This window comes from Amphiura filiformis, chromosome 3 (assembly GCF_039555335.1).
Source record: "Amphiura filiformis chromosome 3, Afil_fr2py, whole genome shotgun sequence".
In the NCBI taxonomy this organism is placed as follows: domain Eukaryota; kingdom Metazoa; phylum Echinodermata; class Ophiuroidea; order Amphilepidida; family Amphiuridae; genus Amphiura; species Amphiura filiformis.
In genome coordinates, this window is record NC_092630.1 from 48,530,245 (window position 1) to 48,545,944 (window position 15,700).

The 15,700-nt window shown below is 34.8% G+C and overlaps 1 protein-coding gene across 1 annotated transcript in view; it reads left to right on the forward strand.

Moving 5' to 3' along the window:
* LOC140148648 (uncharacterized) overlaps positions 1–15,700 on the forward strand; it is a 95,908-nt gene that overhangs the window by 57,382 nt on the left and 22,826 nt on the right. The window contains 3 exon segments of the mRNA XM_072170680.1: positions 6,289–6,445; positions 10,061–10,236; positions 14,838–14,960. Coding sequence (XP_072026781.1) covers positions 6,289–6,445; positions 10,061–10,236; positions 14,838–14,960 — 456 coding nt within the window.

A 15,700-nucleotide genomic window follows, 5' to 3' on the forward strand; every position in this document is an offset into this window, starting at 1 on the left:
CATTTACAAAGGCAGTAATTGTGTGATATATATCAGTAAAACAGTCAAAATGGTGGTAATATCAGGAAATAATTGTTTGTATTGGAGCAGATACGGAACATTAACCAACAGATGACCTCCAAATGATTATGTAGACAACATAAGTATGTTGATAATGAAAACGGTTTTAGTTTTAGAGCATAATCCACAATGTCAATCAAAAGGATGACCCACAACAAATTTGCAGTATGTATTTTGTAGATATGTGGCGATGCTTCTCTGGCATGCAATTATGTTGAAATAGTAAAAGGCTGAGATGGTTTACGAAAAGGCTTGTTTATATCAAGAGGTTGATGCTCATCTATCCTACCAAATCCATAAGTCAAGGTTGTAATCAGCAATTTATTTTTGGTGGATATGTTTCCTCGTAGATGTATGATTAAAGTTTACATGTTGGAGGGACATGGTAGATAATAGATCAGGTAGGAATGTTGAGGTTACTTCTAGGCCTAGACTTTGCCCTTGTTTTAATCATGATGACTGATAGACTAGATTGGCTGGCAGGCTTGCTGGCTGAGAGAAAATAAATTTATATCCCTTCGAAAACATTTATCACTGTTCTAAAAAGAAATAGCACAAACCTTTCAGTTATATTGGAATTAAGATTCAACAGAAGTAACCCAGGTACTTCAATGGATAAGACAATCATGATTGAGACCAGTCCTAGATTGAGAAATATGAACAAGAGGAATTGAAAATATTCTCTGTTGAACTACTTGCAGGTCTCGGGAACTGTGGATGAACTTTGTATGTTGTATATGATATGTTTCAATTTACTAATCACTTCAGGGATACATTTACGAACCATTTCAAGTATAGCAGAAAGAGCACTATGTGATTCATCCATATAAAAATGGGCTAAACCACTATTTCAATTGATTGTTGAAATTAATTAACCCCTGCCCCACCAAATTTTGTTTCAGCAGATGTCCTTCCTTCCATTTAGTTCTTCCCATAAGACCCGCCTAAAAATTCTTGCAACGTTACACATTCATGTGTTCATCAATTATTATTTTTGAGTTATTTTCAATTACATGATATATTTACCAAAACAGAAAAATATATTCTTTTAATTTTACAATTCATGTAGACATGATTTTATGTAGAATATTATGCTAAAATGCTTCACAATTTTTGTCCTAATTTTTGTTGTTGAAGTCCCTTTATATTTTGCCAGCTTTGTTACATCATGCAGATCCTGTGCTGAATTTTTTATGAACAGAATAAATTGTGTGCATCCGCACTGAAAGAGACAAATATGATTTGAACAAAACAAATAACTATATTCAGCAGATGTTAGGGATTCATTTTGACCATATAGTCTTTTGTCTCAGTTGCGCACAGAGATATAAAAGAATAAAAAGTCTCTTACTCAGATCTTCTATGAATGCTGGACTAGGTAAATAACATTCAAATGACAAGAGGTCGTTTGTTTGAGTGCTGAAATTGTTGGGATTCAAAAGTGTCATGTCAAGATGAAATATGAATGTATAATCATGATATCTGTCTTTGCAGTGTCCCATCAGTTTAATGCAAAAGCACTTTCTGTTAAAATTGGTAATTTGTCTAAATGTTCAGACTGTAATATTTGCAATTCGCATAATGAATTAGGTATTTTGATATGGATGTCCTTGGCCCTTGCATATTAATAATATGTTCCGCAGATTTTTGACCCCTCTGCTAAGTAACTAATACAGTCATTTTGATCATGTGAATGATAAAGTTTGCGGAGAATAGCCTTAAAAGTCAAATTACATCATATATGGCCTACAGTTCCACTTCCCGATATATGAAGCTCACAATTATTGTAATACACAGTATCAAACCGATTCGTACATAAATGAAGCATTTACAAGGTCAAAGCTAATCATAGTTCAGTTTTAGTCCTGTGAAATTATGATAAATGTTACATTATTTTTCATAGCTGCAACAAAATACCCCACCCCAAATATGGTTTACTTCATGTTAGTAATACATCAACTTAATCATGTTGATGATAATCTGATCAATATTTTTATGAAAAACATCCTTCCGCAAAATCAACTGGTGCTGCTATTTGTAATGTGAAATTTTATCCTTGTAAATATTATCTCCTTTTATATATTAATCACTAGCCATGGCGCCAGTTGTTCATTATTTTCCCTGACAGTGTTATTCAGTGCCAGTTTGATTCCAAATATGTATATTTTGGTCATAGTTTTACTTAAAATAAACATGTATTTCAGTGGCAATGCAAGAAAGTGAGCGGTATTTGCATGAAATAAACAGCTGATGATATATATATAGTAGGTAATGAGACAGGTCTGCATGTGTGGGTTTTTTTTATGGGGGGGTGAAATTGCTTCAGATAATTCTAACAAGAAAACAAGAATCTTTTGGAATTAGTTTAGTTTTAGAAAACAATGCTACCATTACAAATATTTGTGTATAACCACAGCACAAAGTAGCAATGGGTCGTGAATAAGGTGATATTATTTTTTTAGTGGTCAATGGCAACCATTAACAAAATATTTTACTCTCGTAGTACATTTGTGGATTTTATGTTTTACAAAACAAGGGAAATTTATAATGCATATATGTTTAATGACTGGCTGGAGAGAAATAGAAAATTGTAAACAAAGCTCATGATCAATTTAACCGCATTGATTAACCGATAGGTGATACACAGATGGTAATTATTCAAAACAATGTCAAATAATTAACAGGCAATAATTGTGCATCTGCATGTCACTGTACTCTGCTGTCTAAAGGTAGGAGTAATTAATACCAATGTTTCGATATTAAACATGAATAGGTGCTTCTCTGTATGTGGTAGACAGTCTAATAATAATAATTATTATGGTTACCGTTAAACAACCTTTGGGGACTTTGTTACATGAATGAATAGGGAAATTCCTGTTTAGTTCTAATATTATGGTTACCATAAAACAACATTTCATAGACTTTGATACATGGATAGGGAAATTCCTGTTTAATGGGGATTTTATAAACAAAATATAAATAGGCCGTTCTAGTGCATTGTACAGGGAGGCAAATGTTATAGTAACCGGTACTGACTCTTGGTTTGTGAGAAGGGAAATTCCCACTTCGGTAGTATGTATGATGCAATGCAGGAGTCTGCAGTGTAGGATCCCTTCTTTTGTGTAAATGTTACAACCGAAACAAATATTCAACATCTAAATAAAATGCATGAACTTTCTCAGTTTTAGGATACAGGCATTAAAGCAATAATGTGTGATTTGCATAAAGAGTAGATTCCTATTTAAATGTTTGTTTTCACTGATCACATTATCCCCTTTTAATTTCGAGCCAAACAAATGAGGTATAACGAAGAAAATTGTGATTTCATTCCAGCGCCTACAATGCGTGTACTACGCTCGCCGATCGGAACATGTAATACTACACGGAGCATCGCGCTCGATGTGTGTACACATCAGCTGACATGCACGGGAGATGTTAGCAAGCAGTCGATCGATGAACTCTGAATAAAACCGGGTCGACCCGGTTTTAATATAAAAAGTTAAATTTACTGTTATTAAAGCACTTCAGGCTTAGTCTTTTACATGGTATTTTAGTACACCACTGGGCATTATACATGTAATTGTGCAAAAAGTAGAAATCCGAGTAAAATTGAGGGTGTCGCTGTGAAGCAAATCACACATTATGTCTTTAAATGACTTTTAAAATAATGATAGCTGGTTAATTCTCGAGAGTTCCGATGTCTGCAAGGTATCCAAGGACAAAACAGATACTTGGTATGGATGTAATATGAGTTGTTTGTTGCCAATATCAAGGATGTGCTTATTGGTTTAAACGGTTGTTGACATTTCTTGTGTCAGTTCTATCAATACTTGTTTCCCTTTTAATATATCCAAAAGAATAGTTTTCGATGTGAGCATTTCTACAGCACAATGTCATTGCCTTTGTATAAATGTTATCACACTGAAACAGAAAAAGGATCTAATGAATGAAACCTGAACTAAAATGCAGGAAGAAATGCAGGAAGTAGGTGGAACTGGTGCAAACCATCTACTCACTACATTATACTCATAGTTATTCTAACCTTTCACTACTGTCATATCTGACATATTAGGGGCAAGAATGACACATGTTCTAGATTTGGACACATTATAGCTGTTCATTTTTGCAGCTTTGTAGAGTAATAAGAATGAAAATGAAAGCTGTATGTATGTATTAAAGCTTGCTTCTGCTTTTTTTGTGTTCATGTGCCTCACACAAGAACTGACTCAGACTAGTAGATTCTACAGCAATGCTTATTAGCATTTTTTGTGAAGGGGCTCTTGAGGGCAATGTAACCTGCAGGGAATATTAAGGATAGTATTGGGGAATTTGAGTCGAATCTAACAATAATGTGATGTAGTTGCTGAGAATCTGCTGCATGTTTTGCTAGTGGAATGAAAATAAAAATTATAATAAACAAAAAAGAGCTAAAAGAAAGAAACTTGCACATTAATGTGAAAGGTTTCTCATTCAGTAGAATGGAAACAAAAAACCACATTCCCTTGTCATCATTCTTCCCCATATCTAAACGGAGAATGACCGAGCAAGGTCTACTTGCATTTTCATATGTGTAAGGAAGCACCGCGTGTTCCTCGTCATTCCCAAAGGCAAAATTCTCAAGTGTCCGATGTGATAAGTGTGTCTAGGCAGCACTTTTTTTATTACACGTTGGATGTCAAAGGGAAATTTTCACATTTTCCAATCAGCAAATAGCTATCGTTTGAGGTTGGACATATTGGCTGCATTAATGTAACTTCAGAAAACATCCCAATTAGGCTCTTTATCTGCTAGGCATTGTGTGCTTTGTAATAGGATACATGGAAATGGCGCTACTTGATAAATTGAGTTTGGAAGAAAATCATATATTGCGTTGGTTTCAATTACTTTAAAATCTCATTGTATAGGTATGAGTTTCTAAGAAAATACAATTTATCCAGAAGAAATTATGAAGAAATTTAAGCAGTAGAATCTAACACTGTTAGATAACTTCAATCAGCTTGATGTAGACTTAATGTGTAGGAGTGAAATTTTCAATGCCATTTAAGGGATCGAAAATGAGCGTTTATTGCATTTCGACAGTATTTTTTTTGGGACATGAGAGCACCTCAGACCTATCGAATTGCATTCTGAATACGAAGCATCTCTTTCTGATATCAAATAATTTTCATTTTTGAAAATCACAATATAATACAAATTTTATGACAAATTATAAAAATTTGATATTTTTCAAATTTTGATATATAACAGTCCTCGAAGTAAATTATATAAATCTAATGATATATTCTTAAAGTGTATGTAGCAGGGAGGAAAAGCCGACGGTCAATTGAAAATTTTGACCTTTCATATTGAAGATATGGATTTTTTTCCCAAAAAGACCTAATTTTTTTTTTTTTGGTGTTTTGGGAAAAAAATCCATATCTTCAATACGAAAGGTCAAAATTTTCAATTGATCGTCGGCTTTTCATCCCACCTACATACACTTTAAGTATAAATCATCAGATTTATAAAGTTTACTTCAAGTACTGTTAAATATCAAAAATATCAATTTTTAATGATTTGCCATAAAATGTGTATTAAATTGCAATTTCAAAAATCAAAATTATTTGATATCAGAATGACATTCTTCGTATTCAGAATGCAATTCGATATGTCTGATGTGCTCTAATGTCCCAAAATAAATACTGTCCAAACGCTCATACCCCAGCCCTTAAGAAACTTGAAACAATTTTCTGCTCTGTTGAATAAAACACTATAATGAATATCCTTTTCAGTCTTGTTCCACTTCGTTGCCTGCTATTGCATAAGGTTGTCTGCTATTGCATAAGAAGGGAATGTCATCCAAATAATTAGATTTTTATAGAAACAACCTGTTATTCATTGCACAAGTTATGAATGTAGACTGAGGCTGGCCCAACTTTTGAAACTAATACCGAATTATTAATCTGATGACATCAATAAATTGGATGACTTTCAAGTATAGGTTGCATCACATGTATATAAGCTAAGTTTGCATTAACATTTTCTAGGAAAAGGAAATTGAATTGTTTCTACAACTAATGTAAATCTATCTGTTGTAAATCTATCTGTCTAAAGTTGCTGTGATATATGACAGAGAATTGAATCAATATAATCTTTCTTTTTTGTTTATAATCATGCTCTTGCACTAGTTTTTATGTCATAACACTTGTTTGAATAAACTATTTCTTTCTTTGCTTTTCTGTTAACTAGGTGAGGTCATCTCTCATCAACGAAGAAGATCACAAGACTGTTTCCAAGAGTATCCGTGACCGGGTCCACATAGTTAAGAAGAACAGGGTGAAAAGAGAACTAGAGAAACAAGAGAGGGAAAAGGTTGAGAAAGATCGGAAAGAAAAGGACAATAATGGTACGTTCAGTTTTCATGTGAAGGATACTTAATGCTAGACAAGAGTGAATTGTAAACTATGTAGCCATTTTATTGCATTAAAATGCTTGGTTAGTGCATTTTAATATTCGGTAATTATATTTTAATGTTCGCCAAAAAGCCGTGTAATCTGTGAGACAACAATTTCATTTCTACCCATTCCATGAAGTGCATTTTAATGTTCGGTAATTATATTTTAATGTTCAACAAAAAGCTGTGTAATCTGTGAGACAACAATTTCATTTCTACCCATTCCCATCAATTATGTTAATAAACTGAAGAAAATTTTGTAGCATTTAAAAATGATTCGATAGTCTTGAAAGATTTGCTCGACAGACGAAGCTTGAAGGTAAATATTTGATTCTGCCACCCAATTTAATGTTCCTATATTATTCTGTATTGTTGATATTGTAGCGTTGTGCCTCAGCGGTAATAGCAGTAATTGTATGGTGCAATACTAATTAAATAATCTGATCTTTCCAAATATTTGAAAAGGGGCTGGATATGAATTTTCATGAGGGACCGGCATTTTAGCCGATGATTGATGATACTGCCAGGGGATATTACACAAAATACTCCCAAGCTACCCAAATTTCAAAGTGTAACAGTTAATTGAATAAAATTCAGCAATTGGTATGCACTGTGACATTTTATAATTTCTTCATTTGATGTTTTGAACTTACCGGAGAGTCAAACATCAGTCAAAGGTAGAGAATGACGCATGAAATTGGGCAAGATTTTATCAGAATTTTGTAAGCGAATGTATATTAGAGATACTACCAGAGGACAGAAAATATCAAAGCCAGTTACATCAGCATTCATCAAAGTTATAGGTTCAAAGTCCCTCACTTATCAAAGAGTTAGTTGTACTGTTCAAGATGAATTGATATAACACAAACATGAGGAAGAATATTGCAAAACCAAAACAAGGATGAATAATTATGAACAAAGAAAGTTGTGGATTATACTTATATGAATTGAATCGTAGACATAGAACTTCCTTTCAATTTGTCATGTTTATCCGTAATTTCAAGTCTAAATTTCCTTCCACACACCAGTTTTCCGGGAAAGTGATTCTCATATGTCCCACCTTTATCATGTCTTTTTCAGGAAAGTGATTCCCAAATGTCCCACCTTTTCCATTAAAGTGATTCCCAAATGTCCCACCTTTACCATGCCTATAGCCAGCACACGTGAATTTTATTCTATAGTTGTAGCACCAAGAGATCTGAACTTCATGCCCCAGTGCGAGATTCAAATAAGAGGATTGCTTTTATTTTTGACTTAATATGAAGTACTTTCTATATTTTTATAATTATTGTCTGGGCTCTTTCAGTGGACTCAAAGACAACAGCATGTCCTTTAGTAATTTAAGATGCTGTGAAAAGCTATTAATTTCACATTATTGCTTTGAACTAGTAGTAGTAATGTGCAATTAGTAACACATGTAATCAATGTAAGTCGGTATTATCTTACTGACTGACTAGACATGTCAAAAAACAGATATTCAATACATAATGCAAAACATGCTCGTGCATTTAATGATATTTGCATGCCAGCCGTGCATGTATCAGGATGGTTTCCAGACTATAAGAAATAAGAAATGTAAGTCAAAAATGTAAAATTTGTAATGATAGGGAGCATCTCTTTTGAAAGTCTGTTTCAGAATAAAGCTCTCTTGATCCCATTACTCTCAGTATGACACAGAAGTGCAGTTGCATATAGATAGACCAGTTAAATTTTGATACAGTTATCACGGCTTGTTAAGTCATGGAAGAGATTGCACTATCATTACAGGGTTGTATCTGGGATGAGGTGATCACCTGTAAAGTACAGAGTCTTTACCCTTTACATGGATCTTCTATCTCACTATCTAAATAATGTTCTCCCTGCAAAATAAAACCAAAAAATAAATTTATTTCTAGCAAATTACCAGAATCTTTTTGCAAAGCATACATATAATTGAAGTGTTTGAGAGGCGTATGCACATTGTGCGTCACAGCCATGCACTTTGTAGCCAAGAACCTTGTTTAGAGATAACTGTGAAGAGGTGCGCTAGGAACCAAAAAGTACAAATATATCCATTAGGATGTTACACAACTTCCTTGAACATTCCTTGAACATTTGATATGTTAGAATCATGTTCGTATAGAACATTGTTATCTTCACCTGTCAAGCCATTGTCAAGAAGATGAGCAAAAGAGTCCTTTCTCACCCTATCGCCTTTGGGCAATTTGGTCATTCTGTGTAGCTTCCATAATTGGTGATTGTTTTCATCGTATTGTTTTTCAATTTCATCCTATAAGCCTTTACCCATTTGTCCAAACAAAGTGAATATCAGAATATGTTCACAGTTTTGCTTCAGGCATTATGAGGCATAACTACACGTGGAGAATAATAACGTTGACATTTTCTCCATTCATCCTGATTATTTTTTGTTTCATAAGCATGTTTTCCTTTTATCATGGGCTAATTGAAGTAGGTAGTTTTAGTGCAACCTCTAGACACAGATGCACCTAAGTAATTTGTTTTTCATTATTGCTAGATGGACATGCTTCAGTGTGGCCAGCAGCGTAGAAATAATAAAAATTGCAGTTTGCAATAGTCATGAAATGATAACCGTATGTAGAGGTAGAGAGATCTTGTTTGATTGGCAAGTGCTTTTAGTTGAGAATTGATGACTAGGTTGATAAGGTAGCTCAATCTTCTAGTAGTGTAGATTGCAAGTCTGATATGGTTAAACTTCAGCTGAAGTGTTTCAACTGGTTCTTTTTTGTTCACTAGTAACAGATGAAAAGATTACCTAAATATTATACAGCCAATTTTCTATATTAAATAGAAAGTCATGTTATGTTTCATTCTGAATTTGAGAAAATGGATGTAAATATTGCTTGCCAAATATAAACCAGTTGTCATAGCAAATGATAACATGAGCGAGGTACTACGCAGGAAATCCCATGCCAGTTAGCATTAACTTGTCCAGGATTTGCAGGTATCATATTTTTCATGTGTTAAAAAAACAAGGGGGTGTTAGCAAGTTATGCTTAGATGTTGTACATAGGCATTAATGTTCACACATTATAATCCTTAATTGGAGGATACAGTTATATCTTTTTGTCAAACTTTGTGGATGCTCTCTTGTGGCTTGATTCCAATTTGTTAAGGAAGTTTTGTCACTTCCTCTTTCGTAGGTCACCTGTCAAATGACATTGTTGGTACATGTTAACTCATAGCTGTGTTCGTTTCCTAGTAGGGCTGAAAGCTGTGCTCTAGCAGGCCGGCCGGCATCTAATCATTGGGAAGTCACATGGTCTCTGTTCAGTGTCCGACCAACCAAGTGGTTTTGGTGGAGAGGATGTGGAAGGACAACAACACTTAGCAAAAGCGGATACAATTAGATAACTAATCTAACACCAGTGAAACTTCAGTGGTGACACTGAACCAAATGCTCAATCCTGTGTTGTTGTGAGCATTCAGTATACATGTTTGTGATGTCTTCCCCAACTTCCCCAGCAGGTATTATGTATTACAAAATTGTACAATGGAGCCCTCCACCTTACATCAAACTAACAAAACCTTGGTTTCCATATTCTGCAGGCGAGAGTGTACCTACTGCAGATAGTGGCATGGGCTCATCTATTGCGCCGTCAGACATGTCAGGTGTGTCCTATGGAGTATCCCAGCCGCACTCTCAGATCCTTAATGCATCACAGCAGCCCCATGTACAGCCGCATTCCCAGCCTCAGATATCACAATTCCAACCAATTCCACAAGTAAGTATGTCACTGTCAGGTGTGTGTGTCTGTGTGTTTACATATTTCTGCATATTTATTATGATAAATGAGTGGTCTGTAGACTAAAATATATGAAGATGTTTACTGGGTAAGTAAGGTCAATTTGCTGAGATCACAAGAACTGTATGCTGCCTGCTCAAGAAGTTGGGCAGTGACGTCAATGCGGTTTTTATGATAGTGGTGTGAAATTGCATGTGTTGACCAGAAATCGCAGAGCCCTTCTGAGGGTTAGTTTGTGCATGTGATTTATTACAGAGATTGCTAGGATGTGAAGTATCATTACTGTCAACTTCAAGCTGAACAGGCTATAGTTGTAAACAGCACCAGTTTAAAACATTTAATGTTTTGTTGGTAGCAGCCTGTACAACATGTGAATAAATCATGGCACGATGGAGCGAGACTTGGGCATGTAATTTAAGCGTCATGTATAAAGTATCATTGTCATTTGCAATTCATTGGCATACCAAGCAAAGGGAATAACCAGGGTTCTGTCTAAATTAGATGATCAGCATGGCATGACGCATGTTTTGACACTGTGGATTAATTGGCCAGACAAGTGGAAAAGGTAGCCAAAGTGCAGACTTGAGTAAGACTATAAGGGGCACACATTATGTTTTGTAATTACTCTTGTCATTGCAGAACATAAATCATTTGGTTAATGTATCTATACTTTGTCATAGTTCTTTGTGCAATAAATGGCATACATTGATACCTCAAGGTTGAAGGTTCATTTCATTGGCAATCTCCTCAGTCCATAAAATACAAAAACAAACAAACATACAGCAACCTGACATGAAACTTAATGAAATTGTTATTTATTAGTTTACAGTGTTAAATGTTCCTCTTATGAATAGAGTATATTTCAATTGATTTTTATCTGCCTTATTTATTATTTTTTGTAAACAAATTCAATATTTTGTACCAGCCTGATATATTTTCAGACATGTGAGAAAATATTCCCTGTTGTCTGGAGAAACTAAATTGACTATTATTGAACTGCATATATAAACATACGATGCGAGTCGTGACCACATGGACGATTGTCCAAGAGATTGTGGCTTTGTGTAGTTATGAAAGTAACAGTCAAAATGCGCTTTGGTTATTCCCCGGGCTATTCAATCTAGTGACTGAAAGTTGAGTGAAAATCAGAAGTAGTGGAAATGCAGCATATGGTTCAAGTAGTCTTAAATCAAAGGAGAGACTATAAATTCTTATGCCTAAAGGCTGAATGTCATCCACCATTCTTCAAATATTGAGGAAAAAATTGTGCAAGTTCCCAGAAGTTTTGTGACGATTGCTAGACATCATGATGCCACGGCGTGATTGATTGAAACTGCGTAACGTATTTGAGGTGTTATCACGTTTCCAATTTACATAATCCACTACACACATGTCAAATATCCAGAGATTTATGGATGACAGTGTTAGTGCTCTTCATAAAATGCATGTTTCTTTCACCCAAAAAGAAGCACCAAGTTATAGTGGTAAAATGTGATGTGACAGAGGTACTAAATCCACTTAGTACACCTGAAGTAATCAGTCACATGTTAAACAAGTTGTTTCAACTGATTCTAAAGGATCGAATTCATACACGGATGTGAATGCATTTATTTGTAGTACATGCAGGGAAGTTTCACATGCAGTTATTTGGTATTTTGACTTTTACATTTCCTCAGGATTGTAATAATGAATGTTGTCAATGATGCATTGTTACTGGCATTGTTACTGCAGATAGCAATTTCATTGTTGGTACATGTTCAACAAAGGTTGATAGCCATTATTTTGTTTCCTTACCATAAATAAGATGTGGGTTTTTCCAATTGAATAAATTAAAAATTTATCACTGCATTTTTGGACAGTACAACAATATATGGGAATAACCACTGCATTATTTTGATTAAATCCTGACGTATATGCATTCATATAATATTTATACGCAGGAAGCCTTCCCAAAATAGCATTGAATCCCAAACACACCAGTGGAGAGTTGTGTTGCTAGCCAGCAACTAATCCCATGATGTCACTAGCTAAAAATATACATAGCAACTTAAAACTAACGTAGCAATAACACAGCATTGACACTAGACAAGAAACCACTTGCGGATTTATATCATGAAGTTTTCGATCACACTTCAATAAAATGCTGTCATATGAATGAACTAGATTCTCAGTGTAACTGGCATGATTAGCAAGTTTTAGAACTATGTAAATAATAGCAAGTCTTTGTTTTTTATACATTTGCATGAAAGTTGCATCTCATCCCTTCCTGACCTGAGATAATGAGCAGAGTCGGCGATCCATAAATATACAGGAGACCGATATGATTATGCAGCAATCTGTTACAGACTATCAACTTTTCAATACAAAGACTATGAATTTGTGATTCCGTGCTAATCAGAGCTATTTATTGAAATTAAAAAAACCCTTCTATACATAATAGTGTCTAAATATAAAAATACATGGTGACTCACACAAGATAACTTGCAAAAGTAATTGCGTTTCATCATAAATTGGACAATGTGCCAACATGCTGGCAAATAATTCAAAATTTTAACCTGTGAATATCAAGTCTAATTTGATGCGTAGGAATAAAATTGTATTTACTTTGAAAGCCTCAGATAAACAGCAAAGGTGAAAGCATTTTAAGGCCAGCCATTTCATTAGCTTTTGAGGTCATTATTTTGTAGTTGCTTTGAATGCACTTGTTTTTATAGCGTTTTGTTTCTAATATGGCTGTATTAATCTTGCGGATTGTGGCCTGTAATTTCAGATAGCAGCTTTGATTTAAGTATAATAATGGTAAACCTAATTCTGTTGTTAGATTAAAGGCAGGTCAGGCATCAATGAGGTATTCATATTTGAATATAAAAAACAACAATGACAACACAACACTGTATGTCCCTTCTGATACAACACACCACACAAATTGGTTATATTTTAACTACAACTTGCACTAAATGATCAACTATTGTCTTGTTTAATTATTTTTGATGTGTTATATGTTGTTCTTTTTATGAATTGAATAATATTCTCATATTGAATGTTTATGAATATAATGGTAAGAATTTTTCATGAGGGAGAAATATGGACTGTTCCATTCACTCAACTTAGCAAATCATATTTAACCAAATAAAAATATTCTTTCCATTTAATGAATAGAAACATTCAACATTCAATATTTTGTTTGATAAAAGTACTACATGTATATAAATTCCTTGTCTTCCACTTTTAGAATTTCGTGAATCACCAATAAAACATATAAATTGAAAAATATCTAACAGCAACACCCACACTTAAAATTGGAGAGATGTGGGGGTTACTGCATGTTATACGCTTGCGTTTGTCAATAGCTCCGTGTGAGTGCAATGAAAATAAAATTGTGTGGAATAGTCTTTTTGCAGCTATCAAATAGCAAGCATCTTTTTAAAAGTTATAAATATATTGAGGGTTTTGTCTTAATAGATAAGCAATTTTGTTTTGCAGGTTTATATTCAAAACGACATGCGAAGACGATCAAACAGCCCCTATAATCCGTCAATTCCACATATATTAGTAGATAGAAGACCAAGTGCTCCCCCTGGTTTATCCATCCCAACCAATATTGGAGACAGGCGACCAACCACCTCAAGTCACCTGCATGTTTATAACGTTGAAGATAGACGTCCAAGTTGTCCAAATCAGCTAAATGCGCCTTTCGTTGTAGACATTCGGCGGCCAAGTTGTCCCCAAACATCGGTAAATGAAAACACACTGTGCTCCTATGCAGACAGGTGTTATCTGTGTTGCTCTCACGTTGATTGAATTGTTGTGACACTTGCCTTTCATCTTCAACAAAAGGCTCCAATGAGTCTTGCACACTTTCCTGATATTATTGACATACATAATGAATTGATGCACACATAAATTTCCTTAATAAGGCCAGCGATAGATGAAAAAAACCTGCTTTTGTGAGCGGTCCTTGTTTTCTATGTCATTAACTGATCTTTGCATACATAGTCAGGTGTACTTAATGTCTCATGAAGTTAACCTGACTCTGATGAATATGCTGTAATTGAGTACCTGTTAATGTCCAGAACATGTGATGAAATACAGGGAATGTTTGTCCTGTTTGCAAGTGACAGTAGATCAGATACTTTTCCTTCAAAGACAATTTGCAAGCCAATTTGCTTCCTTCATTGCCATATCACCTTTTATATAAGTCAAGATAGCTACATTTTTATATAAGTCAAGATAGCCACAAATGACCACAAAGCAAATGATGCATTATTCAGAGAAGATATTTACATTTTGTGGAAGCATATGTTTGCGTTCAGAATTTCTTTCTCTTGCCTAGCCTTATAATTTTCATTATTAAAGATTTTGCAGCACCGGATGTTTGAGATGGCTCTTAACTTAATAAATCATTCATTCCACAGTTTTGGCTTTGAGGCTCTTTTCAAAGCATAACATTGATTGCTGTACCTTATATTTCACAGTGTGACGTGAATGAGTTGCTTACACCTGAAAGTAAAATGCAGGAGAGTGTTTACATTTAGTGTCATAGTCTCTTTCTTTGCTTAACTTTTCCCTATCTTTTACAGCAATATAATGCTCAACACACTCCAGGCGCCACAATGCCAAACCCTGCCACAGCGACAGCCCAACCAAACCAGCAGCAGCCCCATGCACATCAATCTGGAAATTATCAGATGGCCTCTGGACAGGTATGAATAGTTATTATCTCTCCCCTCTCCCACTCCAGCATGATGGTATTGAAATCTAAAGCTGCAACTCGAAACAAACAGATTTCTGTAACATTCAGAACTGTTAACATGTAGGTAAGTGTCTGGCAAACTTTGGTAGGATATGCCAGAAATGAAATAAGTCTGAAGAACATTAGAGGAACAGGTATTGAAAGACATATATATCCAGATTTAATAGTTTGTGGCTTTGTTGAGTCACATCAAATAAAGAGAGAGAGAGAGAGGGGGGGGGGGGGGGAGGGCAATACAATGGGATGTGTTTTAATAGCAGCGATAAGAATTCATAATACTTCATTGGAGATGCAAACAATAGTTTCAGTTACACTCATTGATGTTCAGTCAGGGCCAGCTTTGAAATCGGAAACCTGCGATCGTAAACAGCAAGTATAATTTGTTCAGCAAAAAACATTATACATTTATGTCTGTGTGAACGTGCATTTTTTAGTTTGAGGAAAGCGTTTCTAAGCAGGCAATGTTTTTGCTTCGTTTATTCTAGTCCGATTCTCCAGTTCCCAATAGTAGCCAACAACAGGTTAGTAAAGCAAGTGTTTGCTATGTTTGATAAGTTTTGTGAACTTGGATTTCTAGTGATTGTTTGTGCACACCAAACACTTAAGTAAGAAACCACATCACGCACCACACCAGGGACCGTGATGTTTAGTCATCTGCATGCCATGGGTTGATAGTCTACTTGTTGTTTT